Source organism: Poecilia mexicana, unplaced genomic scaffold (genome assembly GCF_051168715.1).
Source record: "Poecilia mexicana isolate PSO_F unplaced genomic scaffold, ASM5116871v1 scaffold_3, whole genome shotgun sequence".
NCBI lineage: Eukaryota > Metazoa > Chordata > Actinopteri > Cyprinodontiformes > Poeciliidae > Poecilia > Poecilia mexicana.
The window spans coordinates 22,146,864-22,160,915 of NW_028263372.1; the positions used below are offsets into that span (position 1 = coordinate 22,146,864).

Below are 14,052 nucleotides of genomic sequence, written 5' to 3' on the forward strand. Positions count from 1 at the left end.
TGAGGAGATAAAAACCCAGAGAATAAAATTGTTTTTAAGCAGAATGGGATTTATGGCTCCAGAGGACTTTTAATTTAGCTGAAATTTAATTTGGACGCCAGTTTGGACTGAAATATACCATCTTCACTTTTCTGTGGTCTTCATTCTTACAACGCCAAGTTGTTGGAAAATTTGAATGTTTTTTTTTTCCACTCCCCATTAAGATGCATCATTTAAAGCAGAAATAGGCTCAGTGTGAATATAATTTATTTTCAGTTACATGTTGAGGATTACATCTTCCCTTTGTAGCTTTACTCTGGACCGTCACAGTCCTGCCATAACAAATATGATCGATCAAACAAACTACAAATTTATTCCCATTCTTCCAAGAAAGAAAAAACCCACAGGCATATATGCAAGAACCCGCCACAAGAAAAAACACTCGTATATCAAACATGATGTCAGTTTGCCTCCACAGTCTTTAGGCACGGCAAATGGATTTTCCCTGAGATGAAAAACGGAGTACAGGTTGCCAAACGCATGTTGCCTCCACAGACTCAGTACGGTCCGTTTCCTATGAAGGACTGAAACATGTGGAGAGCTTGACCCGGCGCCCACTGAGGAACCATGTGGCCGGCGCCCTGAAACACAGGAAATGCAACATCTGTGACCCTCGCCGAATCAGGACGCGTTTTCATGCAAACGTGAGCGCTTACCTTCACGGTCAGAAAAGTGAGGTTTCCAAACTGCTGATAGAAACCGGCAATCTGGTCATCGTGGATCCAGGCCTGGTACTTGCTGGTTGCCTGTAGAGATTTTAACAGTGAAGAGGCAAAACTTAAAGCTGAAGAACGTCTCCGGACTCGTTTGGTTTAAATCATTTAAAAAGAACAAACTTATCCACGCCTTCATTACGACACACTTGGATCACTGCAACTATATGGACCAATATTCTTTACAATATCTCCAAATGCTGCAGCTCAGCTGGAAACCTGAGCTTCTCAGACTGATTGTAAAATTCTTTTATTGAATTTACAATTTTTAAAAGTTGTAAATGGGTTAGTGCCGACTCATCTCCAGGATGCTCTTCATCCATTCCCAGAAAGCTTTGATCAAATAAACTGCTGACATGTTTCCAGACTAGAAGCAGAGGAGAGACCCGGCATTTGCTGCCACTGCTCCGAATCTGTGGACCAACTTGGCCTTCAACATTAGATCTTCAGAGTTGGAAACATTTAAAGCTCATTTTTATTCGCTGGCGTTTACATAAAGGTCTGACTTTGTCTTCTACTTGTCCCGTTTAATTTATTGTGTCTTCGTGATTACTGTACACCACTCTGGCATAGTCAATAGCTGCTCTTTAAGATTGACCATCTCCATACATTTTCTACAATTTTTGGAACTACACATCTGATGTTACCCGAATTTCCCCTCTGTGGAAGGAAAAAAAAAAAAAAAAAAAAAAGTGAAATTTCTATTCAAATCCACAGGGGAAACCCCCCCCCCCAAAAAAAAAAACTAAACTAGTGAGCAAAAGTGATGAAAGGCTGGTGACTTCAATCTCAGGCATAAATGCATAACATATTCACTCTGAAGTATGCGTCACTGGTCCTACAGAACTCATTCAGCCTGACGAGCAAATCAAGTCTCCCTGACAGGTGAACTACCTCAATTCCACCACTAGGGTGTGCCAAAGCTCTACAGAAAAAAAAAACAACGATTTACTCAAGTAACTCCAGCTACATTTTATCTTTATCAAGAAAATGTGTGCATATTTTGGTACATTTAAAGATTTTCAAAATGCACCTTAATGCCGAGGTCCTCCACAAACCACTGGTCTCCCAGGAAGTTGCAGGCCATGTCAGTGTCTCCGTTGTAGACGAGCGCTCGCAGGCCCAGCGAGAGCAGCTTCAGGTAAACCTCCTTCATTGTGGAGTACAACGTCCTGTATTGTTGTCCAACGAGGTCACTGCAACAAGGACATTTAAACAAACTCTGAAAATGATTCACAGTAGTTCCACTTGGCGCTGCAACTAGTGATTTAGAAATCAATTATTCTATCCATTACTTTGAATAAAGGCATTTTGCAGATTTCTCATTTACCTTTTTTATGCAAAATCAGAAGTAAAACATGTAAAATGAGTTTTTAAATAAGAAAATAACTGCATTACTGTCTGAAAGGCAACAGCATTCCTTTAGCAAGCACATCTGCAGCTAAAACAGTGTTTCTACCATCAACATGTGAAAAGTCCAGCTTTTTCTACCTAATGTGACGTCGAGTCACATTTTCTTAACCAAAATTATTTTATGCAAAATGAGCTCAGACTTTAAGATTTTGAACCAGGTGAAGCTAAAACACATTTTCAAACAATTTTTTTCCCCTCCCCTTTTGCAGTTTTGTCTTTACTGCTCTTAATGTGTTCCTTCACCAAATGGTCTATATACTCAATTGAGCAATTACTAAGTTAGTTGACAATCATTTCATCAAGATTATTCATTTCAGCTCGAGTTCCATTATTGCCGTCACTAATAAAAAAAAAACCAAAAAACATCTTAGTTGAAAGGGTAAGCAATACCTGCAGTTTTAAAATAAAACATGAGGTAACTTATGTTCCCGTTTACGTCGATCTACCTGCAGATGTCCCAGGGTGGCAGAACGTCTGGGATGTGCAGCGCTTTCCTCACGTCGCCTCTGTTCAGCCAGTTTCCCTGAGCTGTGCTGTTGATGCAGGGAGGAACGTTCCCCAGAAACATGGAGGACTTCTTGACATCTGGAAGCTGCATTCGACATAGTCATGTAATGTCGCATGACATTAAAAAGGATCTGATGCATTCACAGACGAGTGATTGAAATGCAGAGCACCTTGAAGCTGGACAGGTTTTTCCTGTAGCTCCTGAACAGATGACTCATGGCTCGCTCGTATCCTTTGTGGCGCGCTCTTGGGCCCTCGCAGTCCAGGTAGAGGGCATACACGTTGAGTCCACTTTCATACACGATAGAAAATGCCACGTTCACCTGAACAATAAACGGGAAATGTTAATCTTCATTTTTAGAAAATGAGGAAGTTCCCGCAGGACGGTCGGCACGTACCAGAGTCACGCATTTCTCATTAGTGTTGTTGTAAAAGTTACAGCTTTTCTCATCACAGCAGTTTATGTTCAGATCACGCCACAAACTGCACATGAAGCACAAACAAACATCAGCAATCTGCAAAAGAATTACTGTCACATGACAGAAACCAGCCATTTAAAAAAGAAAAAAGTGAACAGGAGTTTTTTTTTAACACGTTTCGAAGTCCAAGTTAGATCAAGTTCATTGAATAGGAAATATTTAATTATTTCTGCAATTATGCATTTTATCCCCCCAAAAGAAATTTTCCAATTCCAATGCAATAATCTATTTGTAACTTGTAAAAAAAACCCCAATGAAAATATATCTCAGGAGTGAAGACATTTTAAAGCTGGGAGAACAATTGCACAAGGTCATTTTAACAGCGTAGACAGATTTAAGGGAAATAGAAAGAAACAAGCTTGACTAAATGACGTTACCCAGTAACTAAACAAGACCAAAGTTCAGACAAAGAAATTTTCTCCCGATACTCATTTGAAGCCACTGTCAAGATTGTCATTTGTTTAGACTAAAACATTTGGTACAGATTTTAGCCAATTAGATTGGAGGACAATTTAAAAAAAGCAAACTGAAGAGTAGTGCTTATTTTTCTATTAACATTATAGAAGTGATTGTTTTTATTCAATTATGAAACAAATATGTTCCTGAACTTCTGCATGGTAAAACAGTTGAGGTTCATATACTTTTGTACAATTTCTTAAAAACTAAGTAGAATGAGTTGCTTACTCTTCTCCAAACAGGCCATGATAATAACCAAAGTAGATCAAAGATTGGTCATTGAGTGCAAAGCTGCTGAGACCGTTTCCCACCGCAAAGCCCTGAAAAGACAAACATTAAAATGATTCAATTAAAAAAAAAAGTTTAACTTTCCACCTCTGTTCACTTTAATTGTTTGCAATTAATCTAAAATTATTTTTTAGAAAGTTGGAGATTGTATAAAAGTAAGGTTAACAACTAAAATTAAACATTCTGTTAATCACCATCGTTTTCAGAATTTTCCAGCTTTTGACCCATAAAATAAACCACGACTATTGGTTGAATATGAACGCCTTTCTACAAAGTCAATTTAACAAACATACAAAGAAAAACAAAGACAATATTTCTTTGTTTTTCTCCCTCTTCAATCATTTAAGGGACGAATATCCTTTAGCATTTTTCTATATTTTGTTTAATCTCTGAAGAGGATCTCAAACCCTCAATGGGGACAAGCAACTGAAGATATTTTTCTATACATGAACATGCTTTTCAATAGGTGGGCATTTCTGTATTAAATATCTCTTTCTGGTCATTTGCAGTGTTGACATTTCTTGCTGCAAGCATTATTAAAAAAAATAAATCCTTGAAAACATTTCACTCCGAGTAATCTACTTCCACTTTTTGAACTTCTCTACATTTAATTTTTTTGCCTGCAGCAGCTGACCTTGAAGTTGATCTTAGCCGTTCCTGTCGCCACACGCAGACTCAGCGTCGGAGCGTAAACGCCTCCGTAACTCTCCCCAAAGATGAAGAACTCGTTCCGTGTAAAGTTCGGGAACTTGGCAAAGAAACTCTGAAGGGCTTTGTAATTATCGTCAGCAACCTGAGAGAAAGAACATTTTGCAGTCTCAAATTATCTGTAAGCTTTCCATTTGTTCCAAGCAAGAGAAAACATACCTCATCATCATCCGTGGCGTATTTTTTACTGTCAGAATAAGAGTACCCGACTCCTGCAGGAGACTCCAGGTACAGAACATTGGCGATCCTGTTCCAGCTGAATTTGTTCTCATAAAGCGTGGCTCCATCGTCATTTACCTGCAAGTAAAAGGCTAACCATTTAAAGTCTGTCTGAATCAACAGTGCACAGATGCAGTTAAGTTCAGGGCTAGAGAGCTCACATGAAACGGTCCGTTCTCTGACAAGAACCCGTCCAGAGAGCTGCACCCGGGCCCGCCGTTCAGCCACAGAACCAGGGGGTCTGTGGCCGGATCTCGCTGAGAAGTCACAAACCTGCAGCACATCAGAGATAAACAATTAACCGCGGCACACAGGATTTATGCATTTGATCCGCAACAAACAGGAAATGCGCAAACTTGTGAAAAGCAGCAGAATACAGATAATCCAAAGCGATTCCCCTTGACTTTGGATGGAAAAGCTGCTAAAAATCAGCATGTCTGTTTTATGAGTTAAAGAAATCTCTGCCATTAAGCCAAGCAACACATGATTGTCTTCTTTTAACCACAAAAAGAAGAAAGATGGTCATTTTCTCCTCTGTTCCAAACCCAGAAGTGAAATCTTGGCGTTACAAAAGCACATTTTATATAGTAGGAATATTTTCCTAGCTCGACTATTCTTTTATTTAGTAGGAGCTTGTAAAGGTGGTGGTTTTCTGATTCAAACAAATATAAAAACTAAAATATCCCCCACACCTCCCAACATCACTAGAAAGTTACAACTGTTGTATACAAAATAAGAAAGATTGCAACTAAAGATCTGCAGCTGAGAAATTCAGTCAATAGAAAGACAATTGTCTTTATTCAACTATCTGAGAGTTTAGTTCCCATTTGAAGCAAGAAAACAGATGAAAGCCGTCAGTTATTTATGGGCAACTTCTTAGCTCTTGTGGTTTTTGTTACTTTCAAAACACTCTAGCTCTGGGAGAGGAAGTTCAAAGCTGAGCTTATAGTTAAATATAAATGTGTTGCTTTCAAACCATTTTTGGCTTCAGCTACAAGTGAATTGTAGTTTGTTGCATGCATTCCACCTTGGGTACTGCAAAGTTTTTCTTTTGATGTACAAGTAATTTTTCCTTTGTTGCACTTTGGACAAATAGCATTTTTCTCAGTCTTGAACTTCCAGTGCCTTTATTTACAGAGAAGTGTAAATTCATCTTGAAAAGAATGCCAGCAATAAACTCAACTATTAGTTCAACATCTTCTCTTCCTTTCTGTTAAAACTTTACCTCAAAGTATTTTAAAATAATCGACTAGAAGAACAATATTGGTGGTTATTGGTGTCGATGCAGACTGAGCTCGCGAAGTGAATTTGATCTGTGAAGGATCACCTCAGTTTTCACGTCGACACTGAAGGTGGGATCATTAAACATTCCTATGAAACGTTTACACAACATGTCACTCCAGGTTTCAGCAGTTCAATCAGGTAATTGATTTCCTGTCCCTTTACAACAAAATGCTGGAGTACTTGGTTGGCATCTCTCACAATCAGCTGTGGTTCTGGTTGCTCACTTCCTGATGTCGAGATGCTTTATTGTACCGATTATTGTTTCGTGCTGTGAAAATCCCTAAAGAAAGCTTACATCAGCTTTTACTAAAAGATTTTGCTCTTATCTTTACTTCTTTATTTTAGTTAATCTTCAAAGTAGCTGAAGAAGAAAAAGAGACTCAACAAAACAAGTTAGGTTGTCACATGTTTTTCCCCAACAGCACAAAACGCGGTGACTGAAATTCTCGCGGCAATTAAGAGATTGTTTTAAATATGAAAGAAGAAATAATCTCTGTAATTTAATATCTATATCTTTGCAAATGACATTTAAGCATTTTATCAAACATTTTCCCACCATCAGGCAGTCAACAAAGTCCCTTACCAATAATGGAGAAACTTCACATTATTCCCAGTTCCTGCCTGCAGGTATCCAGACCACTGACTGTAGTTGGTTTTGAACGTCATGCCCGGTAAATGAGTGACCTCATCGGGGGCGTACTGAGCCCGGGCGCCGAGCAGAAGGACGGACAGCAAACACAGCAGGTAACCGCCGGCTTGCATCGCTGGACCTCACCGTGTTTCACACAGAAACCTCAGACACTGAGACGAAGATAAGAGCTTCTTCCTGCACGGAACAACACCAAGATCCAAACTCAGCGTCATATGACCGCTGCGGAGTCACGTGATCACTGTACGCCTGAACACGGAAACAGCTGAACACTATTTTAAAATTAGGTAAAGGAACCGTATTAGTTAAACATGCTACAGGTGGTTGTGTTCATTGTGGTCAAATTGAAGCTATATATAGAGCATATTTTCTTGGACTAAGATAAACATGTACATGAAAAAGAGAGATTAATTAGAAAATTAAATTAGATTAAAAGTAAATTAGGGGTAGGGCAATTTCTTCAAAGATGGGGATGTAGTTTTAACCCAACAATTTGGGTCAATGAGGAAAACACAAACAGGGTTTTTATTCCTTTCTTAAAACAACATTAAATTAAGTGCTTTTCATAAAAAAAAAAAAAAATTCTTCTTCACATTTTGAATTAAAGTTTGATGAGATTTCAAATTCACAACAAAAAGACATCTGGAAACACAATTGATGGAAGATGGTGACTTATTTTTTTTTCTTTATGAATACTTTCTTTTTCATTTTCATGGTCAAGTTGTAACACAGAGATGTCTTGAAATAAAAGCAATAAAGAAGAATATAATGCACAGCTTACATTGTGTTTTTCTTTTGAGCACTTCTCAAGAGATAACTTTACTCAAATCAGATCTTGGAAAAAGAAGGTTAAAATAATTTGCTGAGTGATGTTTCCACTTAAAAACATATTCATGGGGCTTATCAGTCCAAGACCTAAGACAAAGGGCAGAGATAAGTCTGAGCCACAAGGATTGATAAGTGGACCCAATAGCCTCAGATAAAGTTGTGCTACAAAATTTAGCAAGAAAAGATAATCAATTTCTAAGACTCACTACATTTTTACTCTAATTTTACCATTAAGATGCTTCACAACCTTCCATTTATAAAAATATAAATACTGTCTGATATGTTTTATACTGTTTTTATTCAAGCTAATATCATTTTACTAATCTAAGAAGAGTGTTATTGGAGCCACATTCCTTTACACAAAAATAATTTAGACTTTAGTCACAGGTTTCCTCACTATTGACAGAAAATAAATATTTTGAAAATAGAAGCTATTTTATTTGTCCACTTACAGTTTTCATGTACATCTAATGTAAACACGTTCATGAGAAATGACTAATAATATTTAAAAAGTGGTTGAGCTTTTATTTTGAAGGCAGCAGGAAGCTTCGTATCACAAAACAAGACATGTTCACACGGAACAGTAAAGACGGAACTTTACATCAGAAATTATACGACAACATTCACCAACATTTCTAACCTTTCTATCTTATGTAAAAGTAGCTGTCATTAAGAGTCACCAACTTTTTGCCTGTACATGAAAGTGCTCCTGCTAAGAAGTCTTGCAAAAATAAAGTTTTGCTTGAAATTACGTTGGTTCCAGTTTCCTAAAAACAGAAAAGGTAAGCGCGTAATTTAGTTGTCAGTATAAAAAACTCTTCATATAAGTTTATCAGTAACATCACAATACAATTTCGAAGAAAACATACACAGGAAACCCGACTGGGGTTTTATTTTGAAGGACAACATTCCGGTTGTTGGCACCGCGCAGCTAATTCAAATCGTGTTTGTCTGATTGTTCTGTGCAGCAATCTGGTTCATACCCCAGTCCAGAAGGTGGCGGTAATGCACCTGAAAGTTGTTTGCCAACCGCCATAAAACAAAAAGAAGAAGAAGAAGTTCTGTGCAGCAGAATGGATTCTGAAGAAAGTCCAGAAAAAGAAATATTTGTTTCGAGACAAAACCTCAGAGCTAAGAGGATTCCCAAGAGCCTGAGCCTCCTGACTCAGAGGTTTGTCAGGCTGCTGCAGGAGGCCGAGCACGGGGAGCTGGACCTCGGACACGTACGTTGAACAGTGAACGCAACATGCCCCAAGTTTAAATAGTCTGTGTTGAAGGTCCTTTTTAACTAACTTTGTTCATTTCTTTTTGTCTAAGTTTGCTAACTACTTTTATAATATTTAATTCAGCATTAAAGTCTAGATTGTCTGCACATTGTGTGTAAGGCTTTTACATCCTTAGAAACAAGGAAGGAGGTTGGCAATTTCCAATAAATAAATAGGATTCCAACTGCAGTCCACACTTTGGGAATCCCCACAAGCTCTTGAATGTACTTTTCTTCACAATTATCTCCATTCTACAGTTATTCCTGTTGCTAGTATAGCTCTTTCTACCACAATCCTTCCACTCAACTAGTGCATACAGCACTTTGTGATCAGCCAGCTTATTTAGCAATGACCTTTGGGAGCTTATCTTCCTTGTGGAAGGAGACAATGACTGTTGCACAGCTGTTAAGTCGTGATTGTGTAGGATGTAGCATCATATTTCAGTGTGACATTTCTCTTATTGGGCTCATGTAATATTCAAGATTACCTAAGTTTGTATTTCTAAGGAATAAGTACTTGAAATGTGTGACACTTCGTAATAAATATGTTCTTTGGGTTTCAGATGTTAATATGAATTAGTGAAATAGTATCTTTCCAATAGTACTCCATATACCTTTTTGAAATATGCTATTATTCACCCTTTAACCTGTTTTTCTCAATAAGTGAAGTGTAGTAATGGTTATTATATTCAACACATTTGAAAAATATTTTAAAATCTACGTATTCAGTATCACAATTCACTAAGTGGAACATTGCATGTATAAATATTTTTAAGAAATTATTTTGCTTTTATGATAATTTTCCACTTACAGCTCAAGTAAATTTATTTTACATCAGTCCAGTAAAACAACATTTTGATACAGAAATATTGGCTTATTGAAAAGTATGTTAAATACCCATAGAAAGGTTATTTTCAACACATTGGAACTCACAATTTTATTCTTATTGAAAATGACTGAATGTTTGCATCTCTTAATATTTATCCCAGTGGTGACATCTGGGGTGTCTTTACCATAATTTTGTTTGTTTTTAACTTGTACTATACAAAACACATTGTTGAAATTGTAAAGAAATCTGACAAGCTTTTCTTATCAGATTTGTTTTGCTTTTCTTCTTTCTTTGTCCAGGTTCCATATTTAAAGTATTTGTCATGAATGCACGTTGGATTTTTAAAAAAAATTCACATAAAGTCTTCTAGAAGTTTACATCAAATCAAAAAAATATAAAAGAACTGCTGTTCATTAATTATCTTCAGAAAACATTTAAATAGTTATTTTTTGCTAATATAATTAGAAAAATATGTTTGATATCTTTCAGGCATTCAAGGTTCTGGCTGTGAAACACATCAGAAGAATCTATGATATCACAAACGTGCTGGAGGGCATCGGTCTTATTGTCAAAATATCCAAGCGCCATGTGAAATGGGTGTAAGTTTTTACCTCTTGTTGGTTTGCACATTCGGATTGCAGAGCAAAACAGAGTCTGTAGAACAGCTTGACACGTTCTTTTTGATTTACAAGAGGAACGCCTCATGACAGCAGATTCATGAACCTGAACTCTGAGCTGAAGGACTTGAAGTGGAAGGAATCCATACTGGACCAGCAGACAATGTTGGTTGAAGACATCATCAGGAGCCAAACAGAAGAATGGAAAAAATATCCTTTTAGTAGCAGTTTATACATAAATATGTTGGTTTTCAATGTGTTTCTTAATTCCTTTTGGCACCGCAGTGATCAGATTTAAGCTAATCATGTGTGACGCGTTGATGCTGAACTGTATAGCTGATCAATATTTCTTAACTTCGATCAACTCTGACCTATGTGACCAATGAAGATGTGTGCAACTGCTTCAGTGGTGAGGCTGCAATTTTTTTATGGCTGATTTGTTTTAAAGGGGTTAAAGGGCGATTAGTTTTTTACAGTGCATGACAGTAACTTGAAATTATGTATGAGAGAACATCAGACTTTGTTTTAAAACACTTTGCACATTATAATAAAGGATTATATGAAAAAAATACAGTTGGGGGGATGCTGCTTTACCCTGTGCTGGTATAGTTACCTGGCCTATATTGCTCTGGTGAAATATTTAAATATTTCACTCTAGTGAGCCCAATCGAATATCACTTTTTATCCAGATTCTCTGCAACAATGGACCCAAGGCCATTAAACTTTTACTGCTTGGAAATAACCAAGCACATCCTGTACGTAGTATGTGTTTGATGTATAACAGTTCAAGGGCGTATCAACTCAGGGTGTCATCTAAAGCTCCCACCAACTAATGCAACATCACATAATGATGAGGATGGACATATAGCATCCGACCAAAACCTGCTCTCACAGGTCGGCACTGAGGAGGCTAACAAGAAAATCAAGGGGAATACTTTTTAGACTGAAGAACAATGTTAAAGCAGCATGAGTCAAGTAAGGTTCAAAACCATTAAAGTTGCATGAGGGTTAAAAAGTCAGCCTCTCTGCAGGGATCCGTTACTGAAGTGTCCTTCAAGTTTAAATCAGAGGAAGAGAAAGTTGCTGTGAATCCGGAGGCTTTGGTTTGGCTCAGATTCAACCTGCAAGGCTTCAAAAAAGTCAAAGGCAGGGATTAAATAATTAAAAAACTCAGCTGATTTTGACATAAAAGTCCTCAAATGTTTGATAATGTAATTATGAGTTCTGAATAATTGAAGTTTTATTGTTCTCTAAACAGAATGAGTTGATGGTTAGCTGATTCACCAGTTAGCTGGAAGAATATAGCAGCTCAAGGGGCATAAAGAAACTTTCTTTTTTGCTTTAAATTGCATAAAAGTTATAATAATTATCAAATTTCCCTCCAGGTCACATTATTTTGGCAGTGCAAGCACCACCAGGCACCCAGCTAGATGTTCCCATTCCCAAAGCTGTAAGTTCTGCTTCATTAGGAATCCTTATTGCTTCCTCTGTCCTTGATGCCTTTCATTCAGATGAGATAATGGCTGTATCTTCCTCCAGGTCCCAAACTGCCCGGCAAAGTATCAGATCTATCTGAAAAGCATCGGAGGGCCCATAGATGTTGTCCTTCTTAACAAGAGAACTGTCAGCTCTGCTCTCGTCGTACTTCCATTCCCACCGCCTGAAGAAATTTTGCAGTTTGCCAAGTCAGCAATATCTGAAAATAAAGAAAACAATGATGGACTCTGTGAGGCATCAGCTTTTATCACAAAAAGCACAAAGTCTGAATGGGGAGTCGAGCAGGACGTGCAGCAACTTCAAGAATCCTCTTTTATAAACGCTAACCCCAACAAAACAGATGAGTCTGCATGTGAGTATCAAACGTGTTCATTCACCTTGAGACTTTTCATTTAGTCAGTCCAAACTTAAACATTGCTGTAGTTCATTGGTGTCTCTTGTAGAGGATGAACATAAAGTAGCTCATAGTTTTGAAGTGGAAGGAAATGAAGTTTCAATTGTTCTACAAATAAAAGCATAAACTTTCTGTGAAGTTGTCTGCTCAACAGATTCTCCCATCTGAGCTGTTTATCGCTGCAGCTCCCCCAGAGTTGTCATAAGCTTCTTGACTAATTCTCCCATTAATGCTCTTAACTACAGGCATCTTAGCTGAGGTGAATGGGAATGTCTCGGGTATTCTTGGAGTTGCTACATAGTAGTTTCTGTCTTTAATTATAAATATATATGAATATATATTTCTATATGTGAAATAATCTGTCTGCTGTGTTTTTGTCTAACAAACCTGTGACAGCTTCACAGGCCACCTAAATTTATACTGAGATTTCATTACACACATGTGAACTTCATTTCCTACTTCCCTGACTAATGAAGACAATTATTTGTCCTAGGATTTATTTAAGGCTATCAGCGTGAAGCTGACTGAATTCATGAAAATGCAGATTTTGTTTGTTAAAATATATTGATATCATTTTCCTCCAACTATGGAATTGTGCACCTCTTTAGTAATGTGTAAATGTTTTATTCTTAGGTCAAAACATTTCAAAAGAACTACAGAATCACGTAGTTTCATCCAAAGGTTGGACTTGCTGTTATTGAAAATATTTTGATTAAAGTTTGCCTATTGACTTCATATAAATTTAACATGCCATTTCTCTTTGTTAGAAGTAATGGATGCAGATCTGTTCACCCAGTTCATTCGCTCCAAAGGTGAGTGTCCTGTAGTTTTTGTTTATGTTTGTATTTCTTGCATATTATTTGCATTAATTATGCTTGCTTCTGTCTCAGTGTTCCCTCCAGTCGTCCAGCTGTCTACATCCCCATCTAAGGCGTAAAGGCTCTCTAATCAGGATGAGAGTTACCTGGTTGATATCCCGTTGAGCTGTGTTTTGGCATCAATGCCTACATTTCTTCATGAGCAATGTTTTATGATGCATGTTTGGTTTAAATATTTTTTGTCATTAAATAAAGTTTGAATTACATTACAGAAACTGTCTTAATTCAGTTTTAGATGCTTGCACTGACATTGTTTTCTGCAGTGTGAATTACACAGCAGAAGTATCAGATCTGATGGTCTCAACCTTTACATTATCTGTGTTTGTGCTGGTTTAAGTGACAAGCAACATAAACTTTTTAACTCCAAACAGTACAAGCTTTATTCTATCTATTACCAACAAAACTGAAACTGATGGGATTGTCACTCTGCTGGGATCGGTATGTTCATAAATTTAAAATTATTGAGTCAAAAAATGCCATAACTCAATAAATGACTGTCAAAAATGTGTCAATTATCTACTTTGGTTGGAAATTAAACATAAACAAATAATGCCTCTTAAAATATTAAAATGTGTAACCTCTATCTCACTAGTTATTTCATGTTTGCTACAGTAGATCATGAATTTATTTTACTTTGTCAGCATTACTCATCAAAGCCAATGGGGAGGTGCTAATACTACTCTTGTCTACTTGTGCAGTAGATTTAATATCCTGGTTAACCTAAAAAATGTTATTCCTGTTTTTTTAAAGGTTTTTTTTGTATTATTTTATGGTAATAACACAGACACTATGAAACCCAAACTTATTGAAATTATTCTATATGATTTTACATAAAATGAGCCACCAGTTTTTGGTAATAAGCATTTAATCTAGCTCAGTAAATTAACACAAATAACTAGGGGTATATGTATTTATCTATTACATGTGTTTATTACCAGTTCGATTTCAAACATGTTAAATATCTAAATTAAAAAAATAACATTTTGGTAC

The 14,052-nt window shown here is 37.0% G+C and overlaps 2 protein-coding genes across 5 annotated transcripts; one reads left to right on the top strand and one right to left on the bottom strand.

Moving 5' to 3' along the window:
* Positions 1-229: 229 nt before the first annotated feature.
* LOC106921974 (lysosomal protective protein) lies at positions 230-7,003 on the bottom strand. Its single transcript, XM_014994024.2, has 11 exons — positions 6,690-7,003; positions 4,984-5,095; positions 4,763-4,900; positions 4,530-4,688; positions 3,836-3,927; positions 3,071-3,155; positions 2,843-2,995; positions 2,612-2,757; positions 1,786-1,948; positions 696-785; positions 230-620 (listed from the first exon to the last, which is right to left on the bottom strand). Exons 1-11 carry the CDS (start codon positions 6,866-6,868, stop codon positions 537-539), a joined length of 1,401 nt encoding a protein of 466 aa, XP_014849510.2. The 5' UTR covers positions 6,869-7,003; the 3' UTR covers positions 230-536.
* A 1,564-nt stretch (positions 7,004-8,567) lies between these two features.
* Positions 8,568-13,277, top strand: LOC106921973 (transcription factor E2F5-like). 4 transcript variants are annotated; one of them, XM_088004325.1, is made up of 9 exons: positions 8,568-8,806; positions 10,166-10,275; positions 10,387-10,503; positions 10,659-10,702; positions 11,679-11,743; positions 11,833-12,142; positions 12,818-12,865; positions 12,952-12,996; positions 13,075-13,277. In XM_088004325.1, the coding sequence occupies exons 1-9, from the start codon at positions 8,657-8,659 to the stop codon at positions 13,119-13,121; spliced, it is 936 nt and encodes a 311-aa protein (XP_087860451.1). In that variant the 5' UTR covers positions 8,568-8,656; the 3' UTR covers positions 13,122-13,277. The 4 variants fall into 4 exon arrangements, with proteins under 4 accessions (XP_087860451.1, XP_087860452.1, XP_014849509.2 ...); XM_088004326.1 differs by having other exon boundaries at positions 10,390-10,503; XM_014994023.2 differs by having other exon boundaries at positions 8,569-8,806; positions 10,369-10,503; positions 12,955-12,996.
* Positions 13,278-14,052: the final 775 nt, after the last annotated feature.